This window comes from Arvicanthis niloticus, chromosome 29 (assembly GCF_011762505.2).
Source record: "Arvicanthis niloticus isolate mArvNil1 chromosome 29, mArvNil1.pat.X, whole genome shotgun sequence".
Lineage (NCBI taxonomy): Eukaryota > Metazoa > Chordata > Mammalia > Rodentia > Muridae > Arvicanthis > Arvicanthis niloticus.
Genome location: NC_133437.1, coordinates 17988288 through 18014786, shown reverse-complemented (window position 1 = coordinate 18014786; position 26499 = coordinate 17988288). Strand labels below are relative to the sequence as shown.

The 26499-nt window shown below is 47.2% G+C and overlaps 1 protein-coding gene across 4 annotated transcripts in view; it reads right to left on the bottom strand.

The window, feature by feature from the left end:
• Positions 1 to 20323, bottom strand: part of Arsb (arylsulfatase B) — a 157774-nt gene extending 137451 nt beyond the window's left edge. For 2 of the 4 annotated variants that reach the window (XM_076927161.1, XM_076927162.1), the window contains exons 1-3: positions 19485 to 20315; positions 4283 to 4469; positions 615 to 805 (exon numbers count right to left, since the gene is read on the bottom strand). In XM_076927161.1, coding sequence (XP_076783276.1) covers positions 615 to 805; positions 4283 to 4469; positions 19485 to 19913 — 807 coding nt within the window. In that variant the 5' untranslated portion in view covers positions 19914 to 20315. Of the gene's footprint in view, positions 1 to 614; positions 806 to 4282; positions 4470 to 19484 lie in introns of all 4 variants that reach the window. The other 2 variants (XM_076927160.1, XM_076927159.1) reach the window with 2 other exon arrangements.
• Positions 20324 to 26499: the final 6176 nt, after the last annotated feature.

Sequence of the window (26499 nt, the reverse complement as noted above, 5' to 3'; positions counted from 1 at the left end):
TATCAATTGTAAAAACCCAATATTACTAAGATGGCCATTTTCTGTTAAGTTGTTCAATGAATGCCAAATCAAACAGCCACCTTTTGTTTTCTTAGTAAAAATCGGTCAACCTATTCTAACCTTTTATTAACATGAGGATATAAAAGATTAAGAATAACCAAAATGATCCTAAAGAGAAAAATATAGAATGAAAGGACTTTCTCTAACCCCTGAGCTCCCAACACATCTCTCTAACCGAGCCCTGACTCACACACAGACACCTGTTTGGGATCCTGAAGCCTGGTTTTGCTAACTACTTACAGTGCACACACATAAAGCATCATATGAGTCAGCAGGGTTTCCAATGAAATCCTGAAGGACAGACAGCAGCCCAGGGTCCCTTCCTGTGAGAATCATTTCCTATATTCTGTACAGCTTTCTCCCAGACCTGGTCCATCAAATCTTTAGAGATCCAGATTCTTCACTTTTAACAACCTTCCCTTTCTGGCTAACTAGAAAATGCTCTAAAATTTATATATATATATATATATATATATATATATATATATATATATATATATTTCATTCCCTTGGAAGCAACATGATTTTGACAATAGTAAAGGAAGAAGCCTTACTTTCTCTGGTGGGTGGTTAGCTATGAGGGTTGTAGCCCTTTTGGTAAATATGTTTGTTGAGTAAACATTGTTATATTCTGTCGCAGGTTCTTCACCATCTCGGAAATCAAGTGCACAGCGGGTACCATTCAAAGACCCAACCGGTGCACAAGCCTCGTGGGTGTAATAGTCTTCACTGCCTAGGAGGTATCCTACAAGAAGAACGGGAGAAGAAACAGTCAGCATGGCATAAAGCTTGTTAGGCAAACGAATGTTCCAGCATTTAACTGCCTAATGCAATTGATTGCCCATGACGAGGCTAACCAAACGACAGGAGTAATCAGGGCTCATTTCTTAACATCTCCATATTTGTTAGTAGGCACCACTGAAATGGTACTGCAAGGAAATCCACGTCCCTCTCTCACTTGAGTCTTTTAGAGCATCTGTTAGTTCTTGTCAAGTCTTTATAAACGGTTGATGCATAGAAAGAGGTTTTTAGAAATCAGAGTTTAAGTTCAGGAAGCAACCAGATGCTAATCCTTTAAAACTATCTATGAAAAAAAAGATAACACACCACTAATGTGTTACAAGGTTTTACTTGTAAGATACTAAAAACAGGGTTCTGATCATTTGTTGCTTCTGAGGTTAGGAGAAGGATTTCTGTGGTTATTTACACAGGAGCCTTTGCAGGAGTTATATTTAGTCAAATGCTGACACCCACTGGTGGAAAGATACAAACCTTTCCGAATACAAGCTCTGTGTCCCAGCTGAGCGGCCCTCTGCCTGACTGTGCACCTGCAGCACCTCGCCCTGCTGTGTGGAGAGGCGCTGCTTACTGAGCTGAGTGGCCTGTCAGCCTGCCTGGTTCTGTAGCCCAGATTCCTCTCTCACAGCAGACACCGAAGCACAGGTGAAAAGGAAATTCCCAAGTCATCGTTCTTCTGCAAGTGTTCGTGTTTGGAAAGTGTGAAACTAAGCTGTGCTTCGTATTATGATTAAATTTATGGACTTGCTCAGAATAGGTCAATCAACACAGGGCAGAAAGTAGTTAGTGAGGGCCCAACTCATGGGATTTGGGTCCTTTTGTCACACACACACACACACACACACACACGCACACACACACACACTCCTACAATTGAATTGTGGTGATAATGGCACAATCTCTCAAATTGTTTAAAAATTACTAAATTAAATACATTAATGGGGTAAACTATATAGTATATGAATTATACCCTAATAAAGCTATTAAAAAGAAATAAACTTTGATGAGCTCTTAGCTATATTCTTAAATATATTCCCTTTAGTCTTAAAATGATGAAAAATGGGCCTAGCTTTTTCCTTTGTCATGAATTTTGTCTACAGTGACAAAAGCCTTCTTATACAGAGCCTTATACAGCTTATGTAATAATTCAGTTCACTTTATATTGACTATTTTTCATGATCAAATAAGTTCAAGGTCCTGAATATAATTAGTATATAACATTAACATAACTTATTTTGTGATTTTTTTAATCTGTATTTATAGGAAAGAAATCCAGCATATTTATTACTTCATATGAAATAGAAAAAATTGTATTCACAAAAAAATAATTTCAGGGCTGGTAAGATGGCTCAATAAAGAAAGGTGCTTGCTGCCAAACCTGACAACCTGAGTTTGATCCCTAAAATCTACACACAGTGGAAGGAGAAAACTAACCCCACAAGCTGTCCTCTCCTCCACGTGTGCACTCTCTCCCTCTCCCTCCCCCCCCCCCCCAACAAATAACTACTTCAACCTTGGTCCAGGGTGGATCTTAATTCTCATAAAAGAATATGATTTCTTTATGTGAAATTTTTAGCGTGTAGTGTGTGTGTGTGTGTGTGTGTGTGTGTGTGTGTACAACCCTGACATCATTGCCAGGAGCTATCCCCTTGTTTTTTGAGACATGTTCTCTACTGGTTTGGCAATTAGGTTAGGCTGCCTGGACAGTGAGCCCCAGGGAGCCACCCACTTCCATAGTCCTTGAGCCAAGACTAAAAGCTTAGATGACACCCAGCTTGCTTGCTTGCTTGCTTGTTTGCTTGCTTTTTTTTTTTTTTTAATTTAAACTTAGGTTCTAGGGATCAAATCAAGTTCATTGATGCAAACACTTTACTGAGTGAACTCTCCCCCCACTGTCCAACTACCTAGGATGTTAAGTATACAACTTGGATTTTAATAAAGATTCTAAATACCCAGTCTGCCAAAGGGCAGACATCAATTCATCCTGCATGGAAAAAAAAAAAAAAAAAAAAAAATCCCCAAGGCACAAGCCAGCCATTCCTCTAGAACTTCAAAGATGTTAATCAATGAAGGCGGATTTCTAACCACCATTCAAGGGAGCTGAAGACTTATTTAGACCTAGCTAGAAAGAGTGTCAGGGACATGCGTGCTCTCCTGGTGCTCTCCTGTCTGAGGTCTTTGCATCTTGACCTCAGCTTTAGAACCAAGTGCTTAGCCACATGGGTTCAGGGCAGACACGGATTTCTCCTTTTCACTGAATTCCTGCTTTGGCCTGACCTTGCTTGGAAGCAGATTCCAAAAAACAATCTACAAGAAAGCCATCACATTTCTATTAGAGTGAAGCCTGGCCCCCTTTACCTTCTCCCAAAGGGGAAGCTTCTCTGACTGCTGAGAGTTGGAAGAAGCTTCACTCTTCCCCAATACCAACTATCCCCTTGTGGTAACATACTACTGCAAGCTCTCCCTCCCTCCTCCCTCCCTCCTCCCTCCCTCCTCCCTTCCCCCTCCCCCTTTCCTCCTCCCCGAGAAGTCTCCCATGTTAGAAGTGGAGAGCATCTGTGTATGCATTTATTTCCTTTTTAGTCATCATTTTGCAAGTTGGAGCATGTAAATTATAACATGTCTTACTGGTCACTCCAATTTTGTGATTCTACTTAGATGCTTTATGTTACGTATGCATCCAGTCTGGAAGAAGCAGATGGAAGGAGGGAGGTTACCACCCAGCTGGGCTTGGATGGATAGCTCAATAGAAAAAGACCCTGACAGAAGGATGCACAGTTAGTGGCAAACAGGTTATTAATTAAACAGAGTTTACAACAGGCTTAAGGTGTCATGTTTTAAAACAAACTTCAGGTTTCGCATTTATTTCAGAGGGCTCTCTGGTTTCTAGTTAGTGATTAGTTCTTGTACCATTTTTTACTATCTCCTTTTATTGTTATTAATTTTTTAAGTCGATCTTCTCCAACCTAGTAATTTCAGAAACAGATCTCACATGCGGGAGAAGAAGCCCAGGCAAGGTGAGTTATTAATCTCCTACTGGAGAACACAGTCCATAAGGGGAAAATATGTGAACTTCAATGAAGAAAACATTCTTAAACACAAAGTCTGACTCTAATTCCATACAACTCTGCCCATCATCTTCAGGTAAGAAGATTCTAGAGCACATGGTGGTCTCTGAAATAAAAGTCCCTAACACTCTTTCTTAGCACTCTGGCTAAGGCCCCTGCCTTGTTGTGGGCGCATGCCCACCCCGTGCTCAGCACAGAGCTGGCTTACAGGGAGAACTGCACAAAGCAGCCCCCACTATGGTGCTGCCTGATTTACTGTGTTCAGGTTTCCGGTCATTTTGTTTGATGATACTTGGGTGTGTTTTATGAGCTGGCTGCAGTAGGTCTGTGTTATTAAATGTGTGCATTTCCATTACCGAAGTAGGTATCAAATCCTCGTCGGGTTGGCAGACATTCTTTCCGGTACATTCCCAAGTGCCATTTTCCGACCATATGGGTAGCATAGCCTGCTTCCTTTAAAAGCTGGGGCAGGAGTTTTTCATCTAGAGGAACACAGCTGGGCTGACAGGTCATGATGAGGTAATGTTGCAAGCCCAAATGGATCTTAAAGAGATAAACACAAAACTGGGGATTAATGCCCGTGAAACACCACAAAGGAATAGACATAGCAGATGCCTAAATCACAGGACATATCTGTGGGTCTGGATGCTCAGGCAGATTCCTCAGTGACACAATAAGGAAATGACACAAATAGGATCTGAATGTATGAATAAAACCATTTCAATAAACCAATATTTTTAGCAAATATTTATCAAAGCACTATATCAGGGACCAATAATTTAATCTATCAAGGGAAAGGATTCCAAATCCACTGCATGTTAAGAAGCTGAAGCCTGATTAGAAGGAACATCTCTATTCTTTGAGGACTTGGTAGTTTTTTTGGAAAGACTTATTTAACAGTATGATAAAACTGGCGGTTTGTGTTTCTTACTCAACTTTACCTAAACCAGAATCTGAAAAGACACTGATCTTCTCTACAAAGCGTTCCACTGACTGATGCTTGGAGTGACTCACCAAAGCATTTCTAGGACACAGGGTCCACACAGTGCCTGGCATTAAGAGACAAAGACTTGTTGAGTTCTAGAATAGTAAAATGTAATTTCTATAATTTTACAAGTTCCTTGAATTGTAATGGGAATAGACTCCTAATAAACCCCTCCACAAATTGAAATTATGATAAACTTTAAGATGCCACCATACCCATTTTATGAAGCAATCTTCCTTCCCCTGCAACAGGAGACTCTGATCTCCCTAGATCACTGGTTGTGCCACCCTTCTACTGCAACCCCTTAACACAGTCCATGTTGCAGTGAGTGACCACAACCATAAAAGGATTTTTCTTGCTACTTCCTGTCATTTTCCTACTGTTATGAAACATAATGTAAATATCTGATATGCAGGATGTCTGATATGCAACCCCTGTTTAAGGGTCTTTCGATTCCCGAAGGGGTCCCCACCCACAGGTTAAGAACTGCTCACTGCCAGGCAGTGGTGGCGCACGTTTTTAATCCCAGCACTTGGGAGGCAAAGGCAGGCGGATTTCTGAGTTCGAGGCCAGCCTCGTCTTCAGAGTGAGTTCCAGGACAGCCAGGGCTACACAGAGAAACCCTGCCTTGAAAAATCAAAAACCAAAACAAACCAAACCAAAACAACAACAACAAAAAAAAAAAACGCTCACTGCCTTGGACACACAGGACTCTGAGGACAGTGAAGGCTGCGGGTGGCAGTTCTCAACTCAGGCAGGACTCCAGCACCCACTCCACTGAGGGTGGGTGTCAAGCAACTTGCTGTTACTAATTCCTTCAATGTGCTGCATAACAAATGCAGGAACCCCATTCCACTGTCGCTCTGTTGCTTATACACTTCATGACCGTTAGACAGTAAGACAGCGGCTTCCGAGACTTACTTCGTCTTGATCTTTGTAAGGTTATCTTCATCTGTATTGACTTCCTCTGCTTTGCCCAGGGTTAGCAAACTGATATCGAATGTCAAACACATATTAAATGTTTAACAATGTGCACAGTGACAGCTGTGAGCAGCTATCGATGACACAGCTCCCCTCCTGTGCTAGTGCGCTTCTCTGATGATGTGATAAAACACGGACCAAACCAACATGTGGGAGAGAAGAGTTTGTTTTGCTCACAGACTGACTGTAGTCTGTCACAGAGTGTTGCTGAGGCAGAACTTGGAGGCAGGAACTGAAGCAGAGGCCACAGATGAACACCACTTACTGGCTGCTTCCTCAGGCTTGTTCAGCTACCTTTCTTACAGAATCTAGGGCTGCCTTCCCTAAGGATGGTACTGCCCACAGTAGGACAGCCAATGCTATATCCATTAGCAATCAAGAAAATGCCCCTACAGACACGCCCACAGGCCAATGCAGGCAATTAGTTGACTAAGGTTCTCTCCTCTCCAGTCTCAAGCCAGCCACCAAACTTAACCATCACACCTCCCGATGCTCTGCTTCCTCAAAGACCACAGCTTTCCAGAGATCTGTCACCCTCTTGAGCCACCTCCTGGCATGCCTTTTGCACATGACTATCAAATACAGTGCACACGGGAGCTTCAGATCTACAGCACCACTGGAAGTAAATCATTACAGTTAGCACTGGTTTTCTTGAGGTTAAATTGCTGACTACTCAAACCATAGAGATTCACAGACTGGCATTTGGTTCAGTTTTGTTTAATTTTCATTATTTTTGAATCATATCCACATGGGGAGGGGTGTACCCATGATGCAATGACTACAGAGGCCAGGAAAAAAAAAAAAAAAAAACCCTTGGACTGTCTTAAATGCTGAAGTATGATAAACTCACTACCATGGGTAGATTTAAACATCAAAGTGGACCAAGTCCCATGCTTAAAGTCTGTGCAGTTCATTACATGTTAGTCATGTCAATAAAGCTGTTTAAAATAAAAGTCCGTTTCTGTAGAGATTCCTGTCTCAGCACTAATGGGGCACACACAGTGGGAATGTTCCAGAGGTCTTCTAGGTGCTTTCCTACCAGTTCATGTTCAGTCTCTAGAAGCCAAAGCAAAAGTCCTGTTGACCTTCTAACTCTGGCATGAATTGAGCTCAGTCAGTGGGGAATCACTCACTAGAGAGAAGATAAACGGGAGAGAGTGAGCGGCTCTGAGGTTGAGTTGCTTCAGCCTGGCCAGCGATGTGTCTGTGTTGAAGGCCACTCTGAAGGCTGCATCCCCATATGCCTCTCCCTTCTAGGTCATGTCATCCCTTCCTTCCCTCCCTACTGGTCCAGGGGTGGTAAGAGCTCAGCTGTTCCTCTCCTCTATGCCTTCTGCCCCTGCTCACATTCATAGCTTCTAAAATACAGTCACTTTTGCAAATAAACCATCCCTAACGCACTCTAATTTGAAAATGCCATTTCTTTCTGACACACCCCTGGATAGTGGAGATTTTACCACAGACACACAGGCACATGCACAGAAGCATGTTCATACACACGAAGAAGAATTCTTTCCATTGCTAGTACTACAAGCTTACTAAACAGAAAATTGAAGTAAGGCTCAAACACTTCATAACATATACTAATATATAACTGAGCAGGACATAAAAGTAATATTTCATGGAACCCAAAGGCACCAGTGTCTATAAACATGCAAAGCTCGTGTGGGACGCTCATCTGTCACGTGTAGAGAATTATCTCCGATCGCTAGAAAGCACTGCCAAGAGATACTGTGCAATTTGGTTTTCCTGTGCCAGGGGCAGCAAGCCAGGGGGTCAGCTGAAACCTGTCTCCGCTCTCTCCGATCATACAAAACAGGGGACTTGTTCTTTTTAGTTCCTGAGAATTTATTTGACAGAACATTTTTATGGCATTTATCAGGATGCAGAAGCCAAACTCTGGATGGCAGCCAAAAATGTGTTTTGGGTCTGTTCAAACACTATTTGAAGCCAGGAAGCTATAATGTGTTGAGACCCAGTAAACAGGCAAATGCCAAGCTTGTTCTCCTCCAGCGCAGAACGCTGGGGACACCCCATAGTGTGTGGGGTGGGCTGTCATGGTGTACACATGCGAACCAAAGAAGGAAGGGCAGCTATCTAATCACAAGAAAATCTCTAAGTGCATCCAAAACTCATGGTCAACACCCAGAGAGACGGTGGAAATAAAAGAGGCAAAGCTGTGGACTAGGAAAGTGCATTAGGACCACCACTCAATCTGCTTTGTGTGGCCATCTCTTCTTCATTAAAACAAATCCTCTTGCAAAAAACACCCCCCTCCGAAGTTGACCATTGAGGATTTGCTCCTCTGAGGGCAAAGGTCTTCAAACCCCAAGGAGAGCCTTGCTTTCAATGAGATGAGTGACTGAGAAATCTTTAGTCTTTCCTCCAAAGACCTAGAAGATGGTTGCAAATATAGTCTCCTTAGTTAAAAAAAAAAAAAAAAAACCAAATCCAACCACCTCCTCCTGCGATAGGGAAGACGATGGCTCTGAGATCAGAGCTCTTCTCTTCCCCTCTCGCAGGCCCAGGCAGCATACTGATTAACTGTGTCTGTGCTGGCTAGTTTCATGTCAACTTGGCACAAGCTAAAGTAAGATTAAGAGGGAACCTCGACTGAGAAAATGCCTCCATAAGACGAGGCTGTAGACAAGCCTTTTAGGCATTTTCTTAATTAGTGATTGACAGGGGAAGGGCCCAGCCCACTGTGAGTGGTACCAACTCTGGGCTGGTTGTCCTGGGTTCTGTAAGAAAGCAGGCTGAGCAAGCCATGATCAGCAAGCAAGCCAGCAAGCGGTGCCCCTCCCTGACCTCTACATCAGCCCCTGCTTCCAGGTTCCTGTCCTGTTTGAGTTCCTGTCCTGACTCCATTCAACGATGTACGATGACGTGGACGTGTAACCCAAATAAACACCCCCCCCACCCCCCCAACTTGCATTTTGGTCATGATGTCTCACCACAGTGATAGAAATCCTGACTAAGACAGTATCTCAGGAGCTCAGGACACCACACTCCAGCCACTCTGAGAGGCTCCACCAGGGGCTTAATGAACCACATTCTCATACTTGGTAGTGGACGCCATTTCTCTCCCACCCTCAACAGTGGTGGGATAACGTGGCGGAGCAGGAGGGAAGTTCCATCTGGTCTACCAGCCCTATACAAGTTGAACACATAACCTCCATGCAACATGAACCCATGTTTGTGAAATATCACCTGCTACAGCAACGGCAAATTTAGAAAAGTAAACAAACCTGGCCCTGTACCTTACACACCAGGCAGGGAGCCTGAAGGGAAGTTTCCGGAACAGAACAGTCCCAGGATGCAACAGTGGCCAGCCAGGGGTTCAGAACTCCCAGCCTGTGTTTTTGCCAGGCTCCAGTAGGTTTCAGTCCTGGTCAGAAACCCTCGTACTGTCCTACAGTTTATTCCTGGAGATGCCCGCAGAACAAACAGAGAGTGGAAAATCTGCTCCCTCCCCCTTGAAGCTTTCTGACAAGCACTCAGCTGCCCATGCTGCTGCAGCCAAGAGCTACAGAACACACATTGTGGCTTAGGAGCCTGGCCTGGCCATCTGGCTTGGCCCCTCCGTGCCCAGGCTTCACAATTGGCCCGAACCACTGACAGTTTTAAGGGCCTATTTATTTTGGTGTTGATTAGTAAAGAGTGCGGGTCTCTGACTAACCCCACAAAGATATGTTGTTTGTAAAAAGAATAAACAAGGCAGAAACGGTTTCCATCCTCTATTTAAATTATGAACCAAACAGAGATCGATGAAGAAAAAAAAAATCAAGAAATCTGAAAATAAAATTTTTAGTAAAGTGATACGACTGAAGCAGCAGAATCGGTGATGATGACAATGATCAAAAAGCAAAAGTGTGTGCACAGATGTTTCCTCAGTTAGAAAGTGTTTATTACATGTGTGTGTGTGTCTGTGTGTGTGGTGTGTGTATTTGTATATTTGTGTGTATGGGTATGCATGTCTGTGTGGGGACGTGTGTGCACCACCTCACCTTGCAGAAGTTGGCACTCTCCTCCACCATGTGGAATCTAAGGACTGAGCTCAGGGGAGCAGGCTTGGTGGCAAGCACGTCTATCTGCACAGCCATTTCACCATCCTCAAAGTGATTATTCCAATAACAAACCACATCAGTTAACCAACCACAAAAATACCACAAGCCAACTGATCACATTCTATTTAACTCTGAACTTCCTTCCTTATTTTCTTGTTTCTGGTTTCTCGGGAGGTAAATTAAACACCTCCATCAGAGCAAGCCGCCCTGGGTGACTTGTGTTGTAGATGAGTGTTTGACTGCTGCCCCCTGCTGCTCTTCTACGCCTGATACATCCTGTGTCGCCACCTTAAGTGTATGAAATATCACAGACAACATGATGGCCTCCTGGCTGCATGCTGCTCTGAGCTCTGCCTCCTTGCACACTTGGGCCGGAAGACCCTGTGGCTCTTCCAACTAGCATGGCCTCACCGGTAGCTTTCCTCTCATCCCACTTTGTCCCAGCTCCTCCTCTGTTTAACCCAATTCAATGACTGGAATCCACCAAGGTTGCTGGGGACCAGGCTAGACCCTGAGGACAAGCGGGAACTGCAGCTAGTGAGTCCTTGTTTAGAAGTGTCACGCCCACAGGCCCTCTGCCTCGGCACACTTGAAGCACAAGTCGAGAATCCCCTGCCCTGAACTTCACAGTGGCCTTCCCCATATTTCCTGCTCAAGGTTCGGCCCCAGGGGTGAGTGAAAGGCCCTGAAAGTGTCTGGTCTATTTATCAATATGATTAAGAAAAATGTGGCTGAGGTCCCCTAGGAAGAAAAGCCAGTGTCATCTTTCATTGTCTGTCTTCTTGCCAAGGTTTATAGAATTCTGGTGTGGAGTGATCTCCTCAGTCCCCATGGGACGAGCAAGTTGAGGACTAAAAAGAGCTACTTATTATTTTCCCAAAGACCTACCATTTTTATTACCCTTTCATCTTTCTTCTGTCCTTTGTGGGTGTGAGAGTGTGTGTGTGTGCAGGTATGTATGAGATCTCCCTATGTAGGCCTATCTGTAGACTAGGCTAGCCTCAAACCCAAAAGATTAAAGGTGTGCACCACCACACCTGGCCTTTTCAAAAATTTACTTTAAAAAAACAAATAAGTACTCTACCGTGAGCTACATCTCAAGTCCTTGCTTGCTTGCTTGCTTGCTTGCTTGCTTGCTTGCGACAAGCCTTGTTTTGTGGCCAGGCTGGCCTTGTACTCTATGTACCTGAATCTAGCCTCAAACTCATGGTCCTTCTGCCTCAGCCTCTCAAGAGCTGGGGTTACCAGTGGTGTCCTCACACCCACCCAGGCAAAACATTTGTACACATAAAATAAAATGAATCGGCTTTTAAAAGTATAATTGTTTTATTAGAGCTTGGAGGAGTGGCTCAGTGGTTAAGAGCACTGGTTGCTTATCCAAAGAACCCAGGTTCAGCTCCCAGTACCCACATGGCAGCTCACAACCATCTGCAGCTACAGTTCCAGGGGACACAATGCCCTCTTCCACCTCCACGGGCATCAGGCATAAACATGGCACATAACATATTGGCAGGCAAAACTCCCATATATGTAAAAAACTAAAGTAAAATTTAAATTAAAAAATTTACCAGAAATGCAGGCATATAATGAATATTGTACAGCAAATCCAGTCAACTTGTTAGAATCTGAAAGTTTAGTATTTTCAAGTTATTTGCTTGAACTAAAACAATATAGAAATTCTATTAAGAAAGATGGAAAGTTTGAACCAAGGACAAATTAATATAAAATAATATCTCTCATGGCGTCACTAAGAAACAAAGAGGTGCTGCCTCTAACAGAAAAAAGTGAGGGACAAAAAAAAAAAACAGTCTTTACATTAGAAACTTCTGTATGCAGTTCCTAGACACAATTTTAAAAATATAAGAATACCAATCTGTGTATGGCAGTACAGCCTTTAATCCCAGCACTCTGGAGATGGAGGCCCCAGATCTCAGTGAGTTCAAGGCCAGCCAGAGATACATAATGAGTCCCGCCAAGGCTGCACAGTGAGACAAAGGACGCCACCTGGAGGTTGATTATATCGCCTTGAAATATACTTGTGTAAAAACAGTGTTAAACTGGACACATTCTTAGGATGTAATATCTTAAGTGTAACATTACTCTAGAAACAGCAACACCCAGAGTTGACGGCTTAACATTTTTATCTTGAAGAGGAAGCATTAGACCCAGGGAGATTTAGCCTTCCTCTGCGCTCCCAGCATGCTCCTGGCCCTTCATCCCCCTCAGTTCCCACTCATCACCACCTTCTCCTCAGCCTTAGGACAAGCTGAATCCAGCCTCGGGGCTAGTTTCTGTTGTTCCTCCCACAGCTTGTTAGATTCTGCAGGACCTTGACTGTGGCATTGAGGCGTCTGTCAGCCTTGCCTCCTTGGGGACACTCTCAGGGTCCCTACCACTTTACCCACTCTATTTCCAACTCTTATTCGCTCTCGCCCTTCTTTGCTTATGTGCACTGTTTACGTGTGCTATTTCATTCCCTGTCAGTCAGTCCTGCCCTCACCTAAGCCAGACTAAAGCACCTGGAGACGGTGACAGTCTAGTGCAGCACCTGGCTGACAGTGCTTCACAAACACTGGGTAAACAAAAGACTGAATACACATTGCATTTCATGGTGATGGACCACAAGCTTGAACAAGACAAGTGTCCAGTCAACATATACTAAAGGTTTTAGCCTGAGCAACGAGGAAAGGAAATACTACAAGCAAGAAAAGTGCTAATCCAGGAACCTTAAGATCACACCCACACACACATATGCACACACACACACACACACACACACAGCCATACACAGACACATCACATACAAACACACACAGAGAGATACAGAAACACACACACAAATACACACACCACTTACACACACAGAGACACACATGTGCACACTGACACACACACACCATATATACACATATACATACACACAAACACACACAGAGACACACACATACACACAAACATACAGAGACACATACATACACACAAACACACACACCACACACACAGAGACACATACATACACACAAACACACAGAGACACATACATACACACAAACACACACACTCAGAGACACATACATACACACACAAACCACATACACACACAGAGACACACATACATACACACACACAGAGACACACACATGTGCACACTGACACATATACACATACATACATACACACACATATACACAGACACACACACATACACACAGTTTCTCTCTCTCTCTCTCTCTCTCTCTCTCTCTCACACACACACACACACACAAGTCCCACGAGAACTGCCAATGTGCATATATCAGTTGTATTTCCATACAATAGCACTAAACATCTGAAAGTGAAATTAAGAAAGCAATTCCAATCACAATGGCATCAAAAATGAAATATGTAGAAATAAATTTTAACTAACAAACTACAAAATCTGTATCCCGAAAACCATGGACTGCAGTTGAAAGACATTAAAGAACACCCAAAATGTCAGGAAGTGGGCTCAGTCCCAGGGTTGGAAGATTCCGGTTGTTAAGGCTGGAATACTTTCAAGTGGTTCAGCACATCAGTGCAATCCCTGCCAAAAATCTATGTGTCTCTCCCTACCCCTGAAGTAGTCAAGTTGATCCTAAAATCCATATAGAAATTAAGGGGGCATGCAATCATTAAAATGATCTTTCAGGGAAAATAAGAGAGACAAAATTTATACTTCCTTATTTTGGAACCTAGTGTATAGCTGCGGCAATCGAGACCATGACATCCCAGCATCATGATAAATGCGTAGATTGATGGGAAGAAACTGAGAGGCCATGGTCAATGGATTGATGGTGACTGTGGGTGAAGAGATAAAGGAGAAACAAACACTCGTCTACAAGCAGTTAGACTGTCCACATGTCTCCACACTTTAGTGGTGTACACAAACTTCCTCAGAGTAAGTACAGAATTCAACATAAGGATAAAAGCTATAAAATTCCCAGAAGAAAATATAGAGACTAAGACATGTAATATTAGACACTAATTTTTATATGTTATACCAAAGCCATAAACTACCAAACAAATTAGTTATATTACATCAAAATCAAAAGCTTGTTATATATAAGAGAATACTATCAAGATAGTAACAAACAACCATCTGATTAAGGTTCACTATACAAAACACACAAGGAACAAGAACTAGCATTAAAAAGACAAATAATGTAATTAGAGTTAGGTAAAGGAGGCCAAGAGATGCCCCCTGTGGTTAAGAGCACAGGTTGCTCTTGCCAGACCTGTGTTTGGATCACAACACACACGTGGCAGCTCACAATTTGTAACTCCAGTTCCTGGGGATCTAGTGCCCTCTTCTGGCCTTCTCAGGCATTGCATGCATGTGCAGATAAGCATACATAGACACACATAACTAAAATGTGTTAAAAATAATTTTTAGATTTTGTATTAATGTTCAAATTTATAACAGTTATCAAAATTACAAATGGTAGCTACATTTAAACCCCCAAATTTGATTTTTGTTTTTTTGAGAAGCTGTTCTACAAATGTGTTTCAAATGAGCAAAAAAAAAAAAAAAAAAAAGTACAAGATACTGATTTCACCTTCTTTGATATAACAAAAGGTGCTATGTCTCTACTATATGTGATGCTGTGTAATGCTTAGCAAAATTAAACAGAAGTACAAACGTGTGAAGAGAGCGTTACCATTCAGATAAGAGTTATGGGATACCTACACATATTTGCATGTACAGACACAAGGTACCTCCGAAGCTGTGTCATTCACAGCTCAGCGCTTCTCTGTATACTTCCCCATAAACATAACAAAGGTCAGGGGGAGAACACTAGAATCCAGTGAGACTGAATTCTATCTAATTCTTGTATTTACCATTAACCAAGAGATGGGAGAGATGGCTCAGTGTTAAGAGTACTGACTGCTCTTCCAGAGTTCCTGAGTTCAATTCCCAGCAACCACATGGTGGCTCACAACCATCTGTAATGGGAACTGATGGCCTCAGCTACAGTGTATTAATATATATTAAATAAATAATTCTTTTTTAAAAAAAGAGAGAAACTCTGGGCAGTGGTGGTGCACGCCTTTAATCCCAGCACTTGGGAGGCAGAAGCAGGCAGATTTCTGAGTTCAAGGCCAGCCTGGTCTACAGAGTGAGTTCCAGGACAGCCAGGGCTACACAGAGAAACCCTGTCTTGAAAAACCAAGAGAGAGAGAGAGAGAGAGAGAGAGAGAGAGAAGCACAGAAGGAGGCAGATCTATAGGGGCAGTTAAGTTAGAGAGAGATAGGCTGAAGAGAGAACAAGCTAGACACAGGTAAAGACAGAACAAGTCAGAGAATGAGAAGGAGCCAGAAGATTAGAACAGATTGCCTGAGTTAGCTTGAGATCAAGCCCAGCAATAAGAGAAGCTGCGGGAAGCCAGAAGGGTGAACTGGTCAGTGTGAAGAGGAGTTTTGAACCAGAACAACTGAGTTGAATAAGGCATCTGGGATTCAGAAAGGACAAGAAAGGGTGAGCTTTTTCAGCAGTAACTCTGAGAGGCTGAAAACGTTCTAGGCTAGAACTAGAACTTCGAGGACTGTGTCTAGGTTAGCGGACAGAAGCAGAAAGCGTCTGAGACAACAGTTACTTCAGGCAACTATATGACTTTTACAGGGGTTCTCTAAACATTAGTGTGACCCACATCCTAGTTTTAATTCTATTGCTGTGATTACAAATGCTCTGATTTAAAGAAGTAACTTAGAGGAGAAAGGTTATTTTAGGCTGAAATTCCAAGTTACAGTCCATGGTAAGAGGGAAGTCAAGGCAGGCACTTAAGCCAACCAATCACATCACACTCACAATCGAGCACTGAAAGATAAACGCATGCTTACTATTGGGTCAGCTTCTCCATTTCCCTAGCCCGGGACCCAGACCCGGGGAACGTTGCCGGTGCGTGGATGCATTTGAGTAAACATAGAACAACTGCCCACAGGCCAATCTAATCTAGGCCTGTCTCCCAAGAGAGCGTCAAGTTGACAATTAGAACCAACTGCCTCAATTGCCAAGGTCACAGACAGGACTCAAATAGTTCTTATAAGTACCTAACTTTAAAATAGCTAACAAAATGTTCATTTTATTGTAACAAATGATTGTTTCAGAAATAAAATTTATTTCCCATTTTGCACTTAACACAGGCAATTTTTAATGCAAAAAAATATGATAGATTCACTTTTCAGATATGTTTAAGACTAACTTAAATGTTAAAAATAATAAGGATATTATTAAGTATGAAAGAGCACTTCTGATGTTTTTTTTTTTTTTAATACTTCTAAGGAGGAAACAGGATTTAGTTGCTATAAATACTGATTCTGAGCACACTGCCTGGTTCATAAGCAATTCTATCATTTCTTAGCCCTGTGGCCTTGGGTACATTTCTTCTGTGTGAATGGCGTGCGCCTGCGTGCGTGCGTGGGTGCGTGCGTGCCCGCGCAGGTATGTACATCCACAGCAGCCATTGTGGAGGCTAGAGGACAACCTAAGATGTCAGCCCTCGGGCACCTTTCACTTTTTAGTTTTGAGACAGGGTCTCTCATTGGTCTGAACCTCTGCCACATAGAGAGCAGTCTAGCTGGTCAATATGCTTCCAAGGATCCACCTCCTTTCTTGCCAGTGCTGGGATCAGAGACACATGGCACCAGCCTGACCTTCTCTGTGGGTTCTAGAGACCCGGAGTCAGGTCCTCAGGCTGGCGAGGCAAGTGCTTTGCCATCCAAGTCATTTCCCCCGGCATATCTTACCTTTTTCCAGCCTCAGCCTACAAGCCCTTGTTATAAAACAGTGCTAATATAGCATAGCTTTTAAAGCTGTAAAACCATTGCTCTTTGGTATAAATATAACCTCGTAACAGGAGAGTCAGGGGCTGGAGAGATGGCTCAGCGGTTAAGAGCACTGACTGCTACTCCAGAGGTCCTGAGTTCAATTCCCAGCAACCATATGGTAGCTCACAACCATCTGTAATGGGATCCAATACCTTCTGATATGTCTGTCTGAAGACAGCTACAGTGTACTCATATACAAAAAATAAATAATTAAAAAAAAAACCCCGTAGAAGTCAGTTTTAAAGAACAACACTGATATTACAGAGAAAAATATTGGAATGTTTCAGAACTATCTCCACTAAGTCACTATGTCTCCAGAAACTATAAAGATGTTGCTATGTGAGAAAAATAATTAATTATTTGGAAGATGCAGAATACGGTAGATTTGGTTTTTCAAGACGGGGTTTCTCTGTGTGTAACTTTGGCTGTCTTGGAACTCTGTAGACCAGGCTGGCCTTGAACTCGAACAGATCTGCTTGCCTCTGCCTCCCGAGTGCTACCACTGCCCTGCCCAAATATTTTCTTTTAGCTCTTACAATGATTCTAAAACTGGAAGTGTCGTCGGTTTTAGATTATTTAAGTATAAAAATCATTTTGTTCTAATTAGCTTTTGAAGCAGGTGAGAAAGATGCTGAGAATGTACCAACATAAAATATTTGAAAGCAATGATCCTGCCTAGACTCCAGTAAGAGGGAGTAATCTTTAATAGGGTCTCATGACACCTATGACAGAGTTTAATGTTTGAGTCAGCTCCTTTGAGACGAGACGCCTCAGATGGTGTTGAAGAACACAACTTCTCCTTTTCCTTTACTTATTAACCACAGATTGCTCCCAATACTCAAGTGTTTTCAAGCACTTGCTGGGTGTAGCACATTACGGGTATAAGCAATCAACCCTGTAATCGAGCCCTGAAGTGCAGTAATTGCCTTTTTTTCTCCATGTCTGTTAGGAGGATGTTGCATAAATGAACAGCCCCTCCATTGTTTTGCAACATGAGTTCAAGTCTTGATCTTCAGAGCAAATGCAGAACCATCTCACCCTACTTCTGGGGAGTAGTGCGCTGGGAGATACGCCCTCTGGCCTGGAGATTACTGATTAAAGTAAGCAGCCAGGTAGACTCCCTGGAATGCCCTTACTGCTGATGGGAAAGCAAACCAAGCTTTAGCTCCACAGTAAACTCTGGCTATAGATATTTCTGAGTCCCTCAGAAAAATATTATCTTCTCTCTTCAGTCTTTGAACCACTGTAGAAATCCTTATCTCAGTCCTAGACCCTGAGGTTTGATCTGAAAGGTAGAAGGTGGTAAGCTCGAAATGCTTGCTGAATAAACAGCAGGCTTATAACCCATTACACAGAAGGTCACACCACACTTGTGTTTACTGCTAGTCCATGTTTCCTTGAGTATCCGTTATCTGACATCTTTGGCCAACTTGTACTCAAGAGCCATACTAACACCATGTTGTCGAAATCTTTGCATGAAGAAAGGCCAGAAGATTGTATGACTGTGTGTGTGTGTGTGTGTGTGTGTGTGTGTAGAGATAGATGAGAGAGACAGACAGACAGACAGACAGACAGACAGACAGACACAAGAGAGAATACCAGTACCCAATAGTAACCACTAAAAATTATTAAACTTGGAATGAGGGAAGCCCAATTTCATAGGTCTGAGATGACTTAGTGCAGGAAACCAAGGATTACAGTTTAGAGCTGTGTGACTCCTCCCCTGACATTCAATTTAGGCATGCTATCTCCTCACCTGTAAAGGGCGTTCAAGATGACTACCTCATAGGGTGGTTTTTTTTTTTTTTTTTTTTAAGTTTTAATACAATAAAAACACTACCAACTACGCTCTTAACTGTTCCCAGACACTTAACATACACATACTCTGTGGGGAAACACGCTTTCTAAAGGGACAGTGACCATACTCGTGTGGAATAGATTCGCCCTCAAATGTGGAAGGAGTACCAGCCCCTCTATTTTCACTGTAGGGCTTTGGAGAACCTGGAAAAGACTCCCACTGCTGGCCGTGCATCGGGGAGGATGTGGAGGGTGGGTGCTGGAGATTTCACGTTGATGACATATCCATAGTTATAAGCAAGGGGGTGACTCATTCAAGGAAAGATATAGAAGCCTGGGGTGCACCTGTCTCACCTGTGGCTTGGCTCCCGGGCAGGGCAGGGACTGAGAGAAAGGTTAAGACCTTCCACATATCCCCCAGGCTCATCACTGGAGGCTTTTCTGGTGACGCGCCCCTTGTCAACAATCCCAAGTCTTTTTAGTGTTTAATCTCTGAAATTCCCATCTACAGTTTCCTATTTTCCTGGCTCAAGTGGGTCACTCCTGATCTACGACACATCAGTCACCAGGGTCCGTCCCAGTGTGGCCTCTCACTTTAATGCCCTTCTGGAGCTCCTTGGACCTCCCTTTTCTTCTCCATCCTTCCTCCTCATGACTTCATCTATCCTTCTCTTAAGAGGATTCACTGACACAGGCCTTCAAGTTCCCAGAAACCCTCTCTCCTCAGACCTAGAGAAAATGAAAGCCACTCCAGCACTCGGCCACCAGGAGGAAGCCAGGCATGCGCAGTGGCTGCCCTAGGCAGCAGCCCGGCGGTCCGGCCGAGCCCCTGGTGCCAGCTCGCGGGTTCGCGGGGTCACGCCGGGCAGGAGGCCGCCTAGTACCTGATAGCGGCCGGTGAGCAGCTGGCTCCGCGAGGGCGTGCACAGCGGCTGCACGTAGTAGTTGTCCAGGACCACGCCGCCGGCCGCCAGCGCATCCAGATGCGGCGTGCGGATGACCGAGCCGTGGAAACCCAAGTCGTTCCAGCCCAGGTCGTCCGCCAGCACGAAGACCACATGGGGCGGCTGGGCGGCCCCGGAGGCCCGGGCCGGTGACAGCAGCAGCAGCAGCAACGACAACAGTGGCAACTGCGGCCCGGGACCTCCAGCCCGGCTCCCGCCGGTGCATCCGCTCGGCTTGCCCATCCTTAGCAGCCTGCGGGAGCCCGAGCTGCCCGCACCCCCGGTGGAATCGGGAACTGGGCGGCCCGGCACCCCCGCAAGATTACATTCACCTGGGCGGGCCGCGGGCTGGGGAGGGCCGGCGTCCATCGCCTCCGCCTCCCGGAGGGGCCGTGGGAGGAGCCGCACAGAGCTCACGGGCAAACTCCGCTGCTGCTTCCAAGGCCCGGAGGCCCCTTGCTTTTCCTAACCATGAACTCGAGAGCCACAAGTTCCAAAGCCGTTTCACAACCCTTATCTGATGAAATCTAGCGGCAACCTCGGCAGCTAAGCACTATAATTATCGCCCCCTTTATCTCCAAAAGAAAGCATGTGATGGTTTGGACCATTACAGATGAGAGAATAGAGAAGCGAGTCGTGCAGATGGTGTTTCATATCACTTATGAGGTGTGTACCCATGAAGCCACTTCCTTCCCATCTTCAGTGGGCCAAACACATTCTGTCTGCACAGACATCGAAATGAAATGGTGGAAGTTTCATTGCAAGACGTTCAGGCTATGCCCACCTAAGCCCGTCTGTCTGCTTACTCAATGTCTAGTGATAAGTGATAACTGTTAGGTCGAGGAAAAAAATCTGCACTGCCTGGAGAACATGCCCTCTCTGGCTGAGGCCAAGTCCGTGGCCGTTACTTTACAGCTTTAGACGCTCTGGAGGAATGATAGCCTTGAAAAAGTAATGATTGCTGATGTACTCAACTGACTATGCAGTTGACTGAGGGGCGTTTGTGGTATTGTTCCTTACACCAGTTTTAATTTCTTATCGGTTTCTTCATTAATAAGTTAGATGAAGTCACTCGATGTGTTCATTTCTGCATTTGTGGGGAGAGTAAAAAGTGTTTTCCTTTAAAAAAAAATTATTCTTGAATATATGTTTCCCTCTTAACATACTTAAAGTTTTCCTTGAAGTAGATAACTACTTCTTATCTTTAGGAAAATATAGCCAGAAAGTTTTAAATTTTGGCATTTTAAAACCCAAAGACAATATCTTAGAAGAGCTGTTTGTTTCCCTTTGTGTGAGGATAGTGTAGGAGGGGATGGAATGCCCACTGTGCTCTCTGCATAGTCTCCTACCTCATAGTTGTTTCCTACATCCCTTTCCATAGTAAGCAGGTGCTTACTATGTAGCCCAGGATAGCCTCCTCCAGCTCTCTGTCCTCCTGCCTCTTCATCTACCACTGACAGAACTGGGATTACAGTCATAGGCCATTAGCCCAGTCTTTCCCTGCCCTTGATAAACACCTATAATTACTGCTCCTGGAACTAAGCCCACACCGAGACTTCCTGTGCTGTACATTTTCAACTGAGCAGGGCCGGTGGTGCCCTGGAAATTTGCGGGTGGAAGAGTCTGATTTTCATCTACGTACTGAACACCTATGGCATGCATACTGTGGATAGTTATTTTGTGTTTTTAATCTCTCTACTGGTGTTCATTTGATGTTTCTCTCAGATTTGACTCAGGCAACAGCTTCGTACCAGAGAACAGGAAAGTGATGTGGGTGCTTCCTGGTACCTCAGACAGAGAGGCACAGTGTTGATTTGCTCTCCTGTGGGACCCCTGTGTTACTGGCATCAGGTCTCCACTGCAAAGTTACCATTTCCCCCTTGGAATTACTAAGTAGGCCTCAAACTTTTGCTTATTGGCTTTCATTTCTTGCACGAATAGATTATAATTAGGGTGGCTACCAATAGTGACTTTGTAGTTTCCTTTCTATGAGTTTCCGAGTTTCTTATGTATTTAGTTCATTGTGAACTCTTGGATTCTTGTGTTGATCAATAAGCCATAGTCTTTTAGCATAATTGCACCCTCAACACACACACACACACACACACACACACACACACACACACAACTTCATCAGGTTGAGTGACACTGGTTTATTGGAACAAGGAGGGGGCCCTAGCTTTTCAAAGGGATGAAGACTGAGTGCATTCACTGGGGCAGGGAGACACACATGCACACACACACAGGCACAGAGCAACCAGGAAGTTATAGCTAGTTTTTGTGATTTGATTTGGAGCACATGGGTTGTTTTCAGCATCTGGGCATATTGTTTCTGCAGGTGGCTCTGGAATGGTCAGGAGGTGCTAAGCCACTCTTCATGACTTAGGACTATTGCCCAGTACAACGTGACTCAATTTCTCATGACACCAACATATCCCAAACCTAGAAGAGTAAAGAGAAAAAGAGGGGTGGCATCATAGTTTTAGGGAGGCTGCTTCCTGCTGAAAGGGAGCTACACTCCCAACATTGGGAGGGGCATGTCGAGGTAGCTTCCAGATGGGATAAGAGCTGGTAAGTTCTGTGCCATGAAGAATTCGGTGACCTTCCAGGATTCGAAAGTTTTAAGTCTTTGTTGGGGAGACTTGGTGAAACAGATGGAAGGCAGGGGCCAAACAGTAGGGTTAGCATGATCATAAAGATGGGGCCTGCCAAGGGGTCAATCCACAGCCCCCGAGCAGTAGGTATACATCCAGAAGGTATTGTCTGCCCTTTCTCTGTTCTTGATTCTTTCTAATAACTGTTTAGCATTTTCCTGTACAGGGATGCACTGGTTTACATGAAGCTTCCTTCCTCTAGGCAGGCCGCCATGCCTCTCTTTTCAGTGCCCATCAAGTCTAGTCATCTGTGGTTTTGGACGACCCTGCAGGCAAGGGATCTCTTTGGTTTTGTAGGGTGACTATGATTCGTTGATCTGACTGGTCAGCTGGCCGTGTTTGCCTATGAGAACCTCATCTCTGTTGCCTTAGAGGTTCTTGTACAGTGAGAGCCACTGGGGAGGCTTACATGGAATGTTTTGTTTGGTTATAGGGAGATGTTCAGTAAGACATTTAAAGGACAAGGTAAAAACATACATATTAGAAAAATAAGGAAGAAAGGAGTGATGGGGGAGCCAAAGTGGTGGGGTGATGGGGGAGCCAGAGTGGAGGGGTGATGGGGGAAGCCAGAGTGGAGGGGTGATGGGGAAAGCCAGAGTGGAGGGGTGATGGCGGAGCCAGAGTGGAGGGGTGATGGGGAAAGCCAGAGTGGAGGGGTGATGGCGGAGCCAGAGTGGAGGGGTGATGGGGGAAGCCAGAGTGGAGGGGTGATGGGGGAGCCAGAGTGGAGGGGGGATGGGGGAGCCAGAGTGGAGGGGTGATGAGGGGAGCCAGAGTGGTGGGGTGATGGGGGAGCCAGAGTGGAGGGGTGATGGGGTAGCCAGAGTGGAGGGGTGATGGGGGGAGCCAGAGTGGAGGGGTGATGGGGGAGCCAAAGTGGTGGGGTGATGGGGGAGCCAGAGTGGAGGGGTTGATGGGGGAGCCAGAGTAGAGGGGTGATGGGGGGCAGAGTGGAGGGGTGATGGGGAGCCAGAGTGTGGGGTGATGGGGGAGCCAGAGTGGAGGGGTTGATGGGGGAGCCAGAGTAGAGGGGTGATGGGGGGGCAGAGTGGAGGGGTGATGGGGGGAGCCAGAGTGGTGGGGTGATGGGGGAGAAGCCAGAGTGGAGGGGTGATGGGGGAGCCAGAGTGGAGGGGTGATGGGGGAAGCCAGAGTGGAGGGGTGATGGGGGAAGCCAGAGTGGAGGGGTGATGGGGGAGCCAGAGTGGAGGGGTGATGGGGGAGCCAGAGTGGAGGGGTGATGGGGGAGCCAGAGTGGAGGGGGGATGGGGGAGCCAGAGTGGAGGGGTGATGAGGGAGCCAGAGTGGTGGGGTGATGGGGGAGCCAGAGTGGAGGGGTGATGGGGGAGCCAGAGTGGAGGGGTGATGGGGGAGCCAGAGTGGGGGGGGTGATGGGGAGCCAAAGTGGTGGGGTGATGGGGGAGCCAGAGTGGAGGGGGTTGATGGGGGAGCCAGAGTAGAGGGGTGATGGGGGGGCAGAGTGGTGGGGTGATGGGGGAGCCAGAGTGGTGGGGGTGATGGGGGGAGCCAGAGTGGAGGGGTTGATGGGGGAGCCAGAGTAGAGGGGTGATGGGGGGGCAGAGTGGAGGGGTGATGGGGGAGCCAGAGTGGTGGGGTGATGGGGGAGAAGCCAGAGTGGAGGGGTGATGGGGGGAGCCAGAGTGGAGAGGTGATGGAGGGAGCCAGAGTGGTGGGGTGATGGGGGAGAAGCCAGAGTGGAGGGGTGATGGGGGAGCCAGAGTGGAGGGGTGATGGGGGAAGCCAGAGTGGAGGGGTGATGGGGGAAGCCAGAGTGGAGGGGTGATGGGGGAGCCAGAGTGGAGGGGGTGATGGGGGAGCCAGAGTGGAGGGGTGATGGGGGGAGCCAGAGTGGAGGGGGGATGGGGGGAGCCAGAGTGGAGGGGTGATGAGGGGAGCCAGAGTGGTGGGGTGATGGGGGAGCCAGAGTGGAGGGGTGATGGGGGAGCCAGAGTGGTGGGTGATGGGGGAGCCAGAGTGGAGGGGTTGATGGGGGAGCCAGAGTAAGAGGGGTGATGGGGGGACAGAGTGGAGGGGGTGATGGGGGAGCCAGAGTGGTGGCGTGATGGGGGGGCAGAGTGGAGGGGTGATGGGGGAGCCAGAGTGGTGGGGTGATGGGGGAGCCAGAGTGGAGGGGTTGATGGGGGAGCCAGAGTAGAGGGGTGATGGGGGGGCAGAGTGGAGGGGTGATGGGGGGAGCCAGAGTGGTGGGGTGATGGGGGAGAAGCCAGAGTGGAGGGGTGATGGGGGGAGCCAGAGTGGAGAGGTGATGGAGGGAGCCAGAGTGGTGGGGTGATGGGGGAGAAGCCAGAGTGGAGGGGTGATGGGGGAGCCAGAGTGGAGGGGTGATGGGGGAGAAGCCAGAGTGGAGGGGGTGATGGGGGGAGCCAGCGTGGTGGGGTGATGGGGGGAGCCAGAGTGGAGGGTTGATGGGGGAGCCAGATTAGAGGGGTGATGGGGGGGCAGAGTGGAGGGGTGATGGGGGGAGCCAGAGTGGAGGGGTGATGGGGGAGCCAAAGTGGTGGGGTGATGGGGGAGCCAGAGTGGAGGGGTTGATGGGGGAGCCAGAGTGGAGGGGTGATGGGGGGGAGCCAGAGTGGAGGGGTGATGGGGGGAGCCAGAGTGGAGGGGTGATGGGGGGGAGCCAGAGTGGAGGGGTGATGGGGGAGCCAGAGTGGAGGGGTGATGGGGGAGCCAGAGTGGAGGGGTGATGGGGGGAGCCAGAGTGGAGGGGTGATGGGGAAGCCAGAGTGGAGTGGTGATGTGGGAGCCAGAGTGGTGGGGTGATGGGGGGAGCCAGAGTGGTGGGGTGATGGGGGAAGCCAGAGTGGAGTGGTGATGGGGAAGCCAGAGTAGAGTGGTGATGGGGGGAGCCAGAGTGGTGGGGTGATGGGGGAGCCAGAGTGGAGGGGTGATGGGGAAGCCAGAGTGGAGTGGTGATGGGGGAGCCAGAGTGGTGGGGTGATGGGGGGAGCCAGAGTGGTGGGGTGATGGGGGGAGCCAGAGTGGAGGGGTGATGGGGGAGCCAGAGTGGAGGGGTTGATGGGGGAGCCAGAGTGGAGGGGTGATGGGGGAAGCCAGAGTGGAGGGGTGATGGGGAAGCCAGAGTGGAGGGGTTGATGGGGGAGCCAGAGTGGAGGGGTGATGGGGGAGCCAGAGTGGAGGGGTGATGGGGGGAGCCAGAGTGGAGGGGTGATGGGGAAGCCAGAGTGGAGGGGTGATGGGGGAAGCCAGAGTGGAGGGGTGATGGGGAAGCCAGAGTGGAGGGGTTGATGGGGGAGCCAGAGTGGAGGGGTGATGGGGAAGCCAGAGTGGAGGGGTTGATGGGGGAGCCAGAGTGGAGGGGTGATGGGGGAGCCAGAATGGAGGGGTGATGGGGGAGCCAGAGTGGAGTGGTGATGGGGAAGCCAGAGTAGAGTGGTGATGGGGGGAGCCAGAGTGGTGGGGTGATGGGGGGAGCCAGAGTGGAGGGGTGATGGGGGAGCCAGAGTGGAGTGGTGATGGGGGGAGCCAGAGTGGAGGGGTGATGGGGAAGCCAGAGTGGAGTGGTGATGGGGGAGCCAGAGTGGTGGGCTGATGTGGGGAGCCAGAGTGGTTGGGTGATGGGGGAAGCCAGAGTGGAGTGGTGATGGGGAAGCCAGAGTAGAGTGGTGATGGGGGGAGCCAGAGTGGTGGGGTGATGGGGGGAGCCAGAGTGGTGGGGTGATTGGGGAGCCAGAGTGGAGTGGTGATGGGGGGAGCCAGAGTGGAGGGGTGATGGTGAAGCCAGAGTGGAGTGGTGATGGGGGAGCCAGAGTGGTGGGGTGATGGGGGGAGCCAGAGTGGTGGGGTGATGGGGGAAGCCAGAGTGGAGTGGTGATGGGGAAGCCAGAGTAGAGTGGTGATGGGGGGAGCCAGAGTGGTGGGGTGATGGGGGGAGCCAGAGTGGAGGGGTGATGGGGAAGCCAGAGTGGAGTGGTGATGGGGGAGCCAGAGTGGTGGGGTGATGGGGGGAGCCAGAGTGGTGGGGTGATGGGGGGAGCCAGAGTGGAGGGGTGATGGGGGAGCCAGAGTGGAGGGGTTGATGGGGGAGCCAGAGTGGAGGGGTGATGGGGGAAGCCAGAGTGGAGGGGTGATGGGGAAGCCAGAGTGGAGGGGTTGATGGGGGAGCCAGAGTGGAGGGTGATGGGGGAGCCAGAATGGAGGGGTGATGGGGGGAGCCAGAGTGGAGGGGTGATGGGGAAGCCAGAGTGGAGGGGTTGATGGGGGAGCCAGAGTGGAGGGGTGATGGGGGAAGCCAGAGT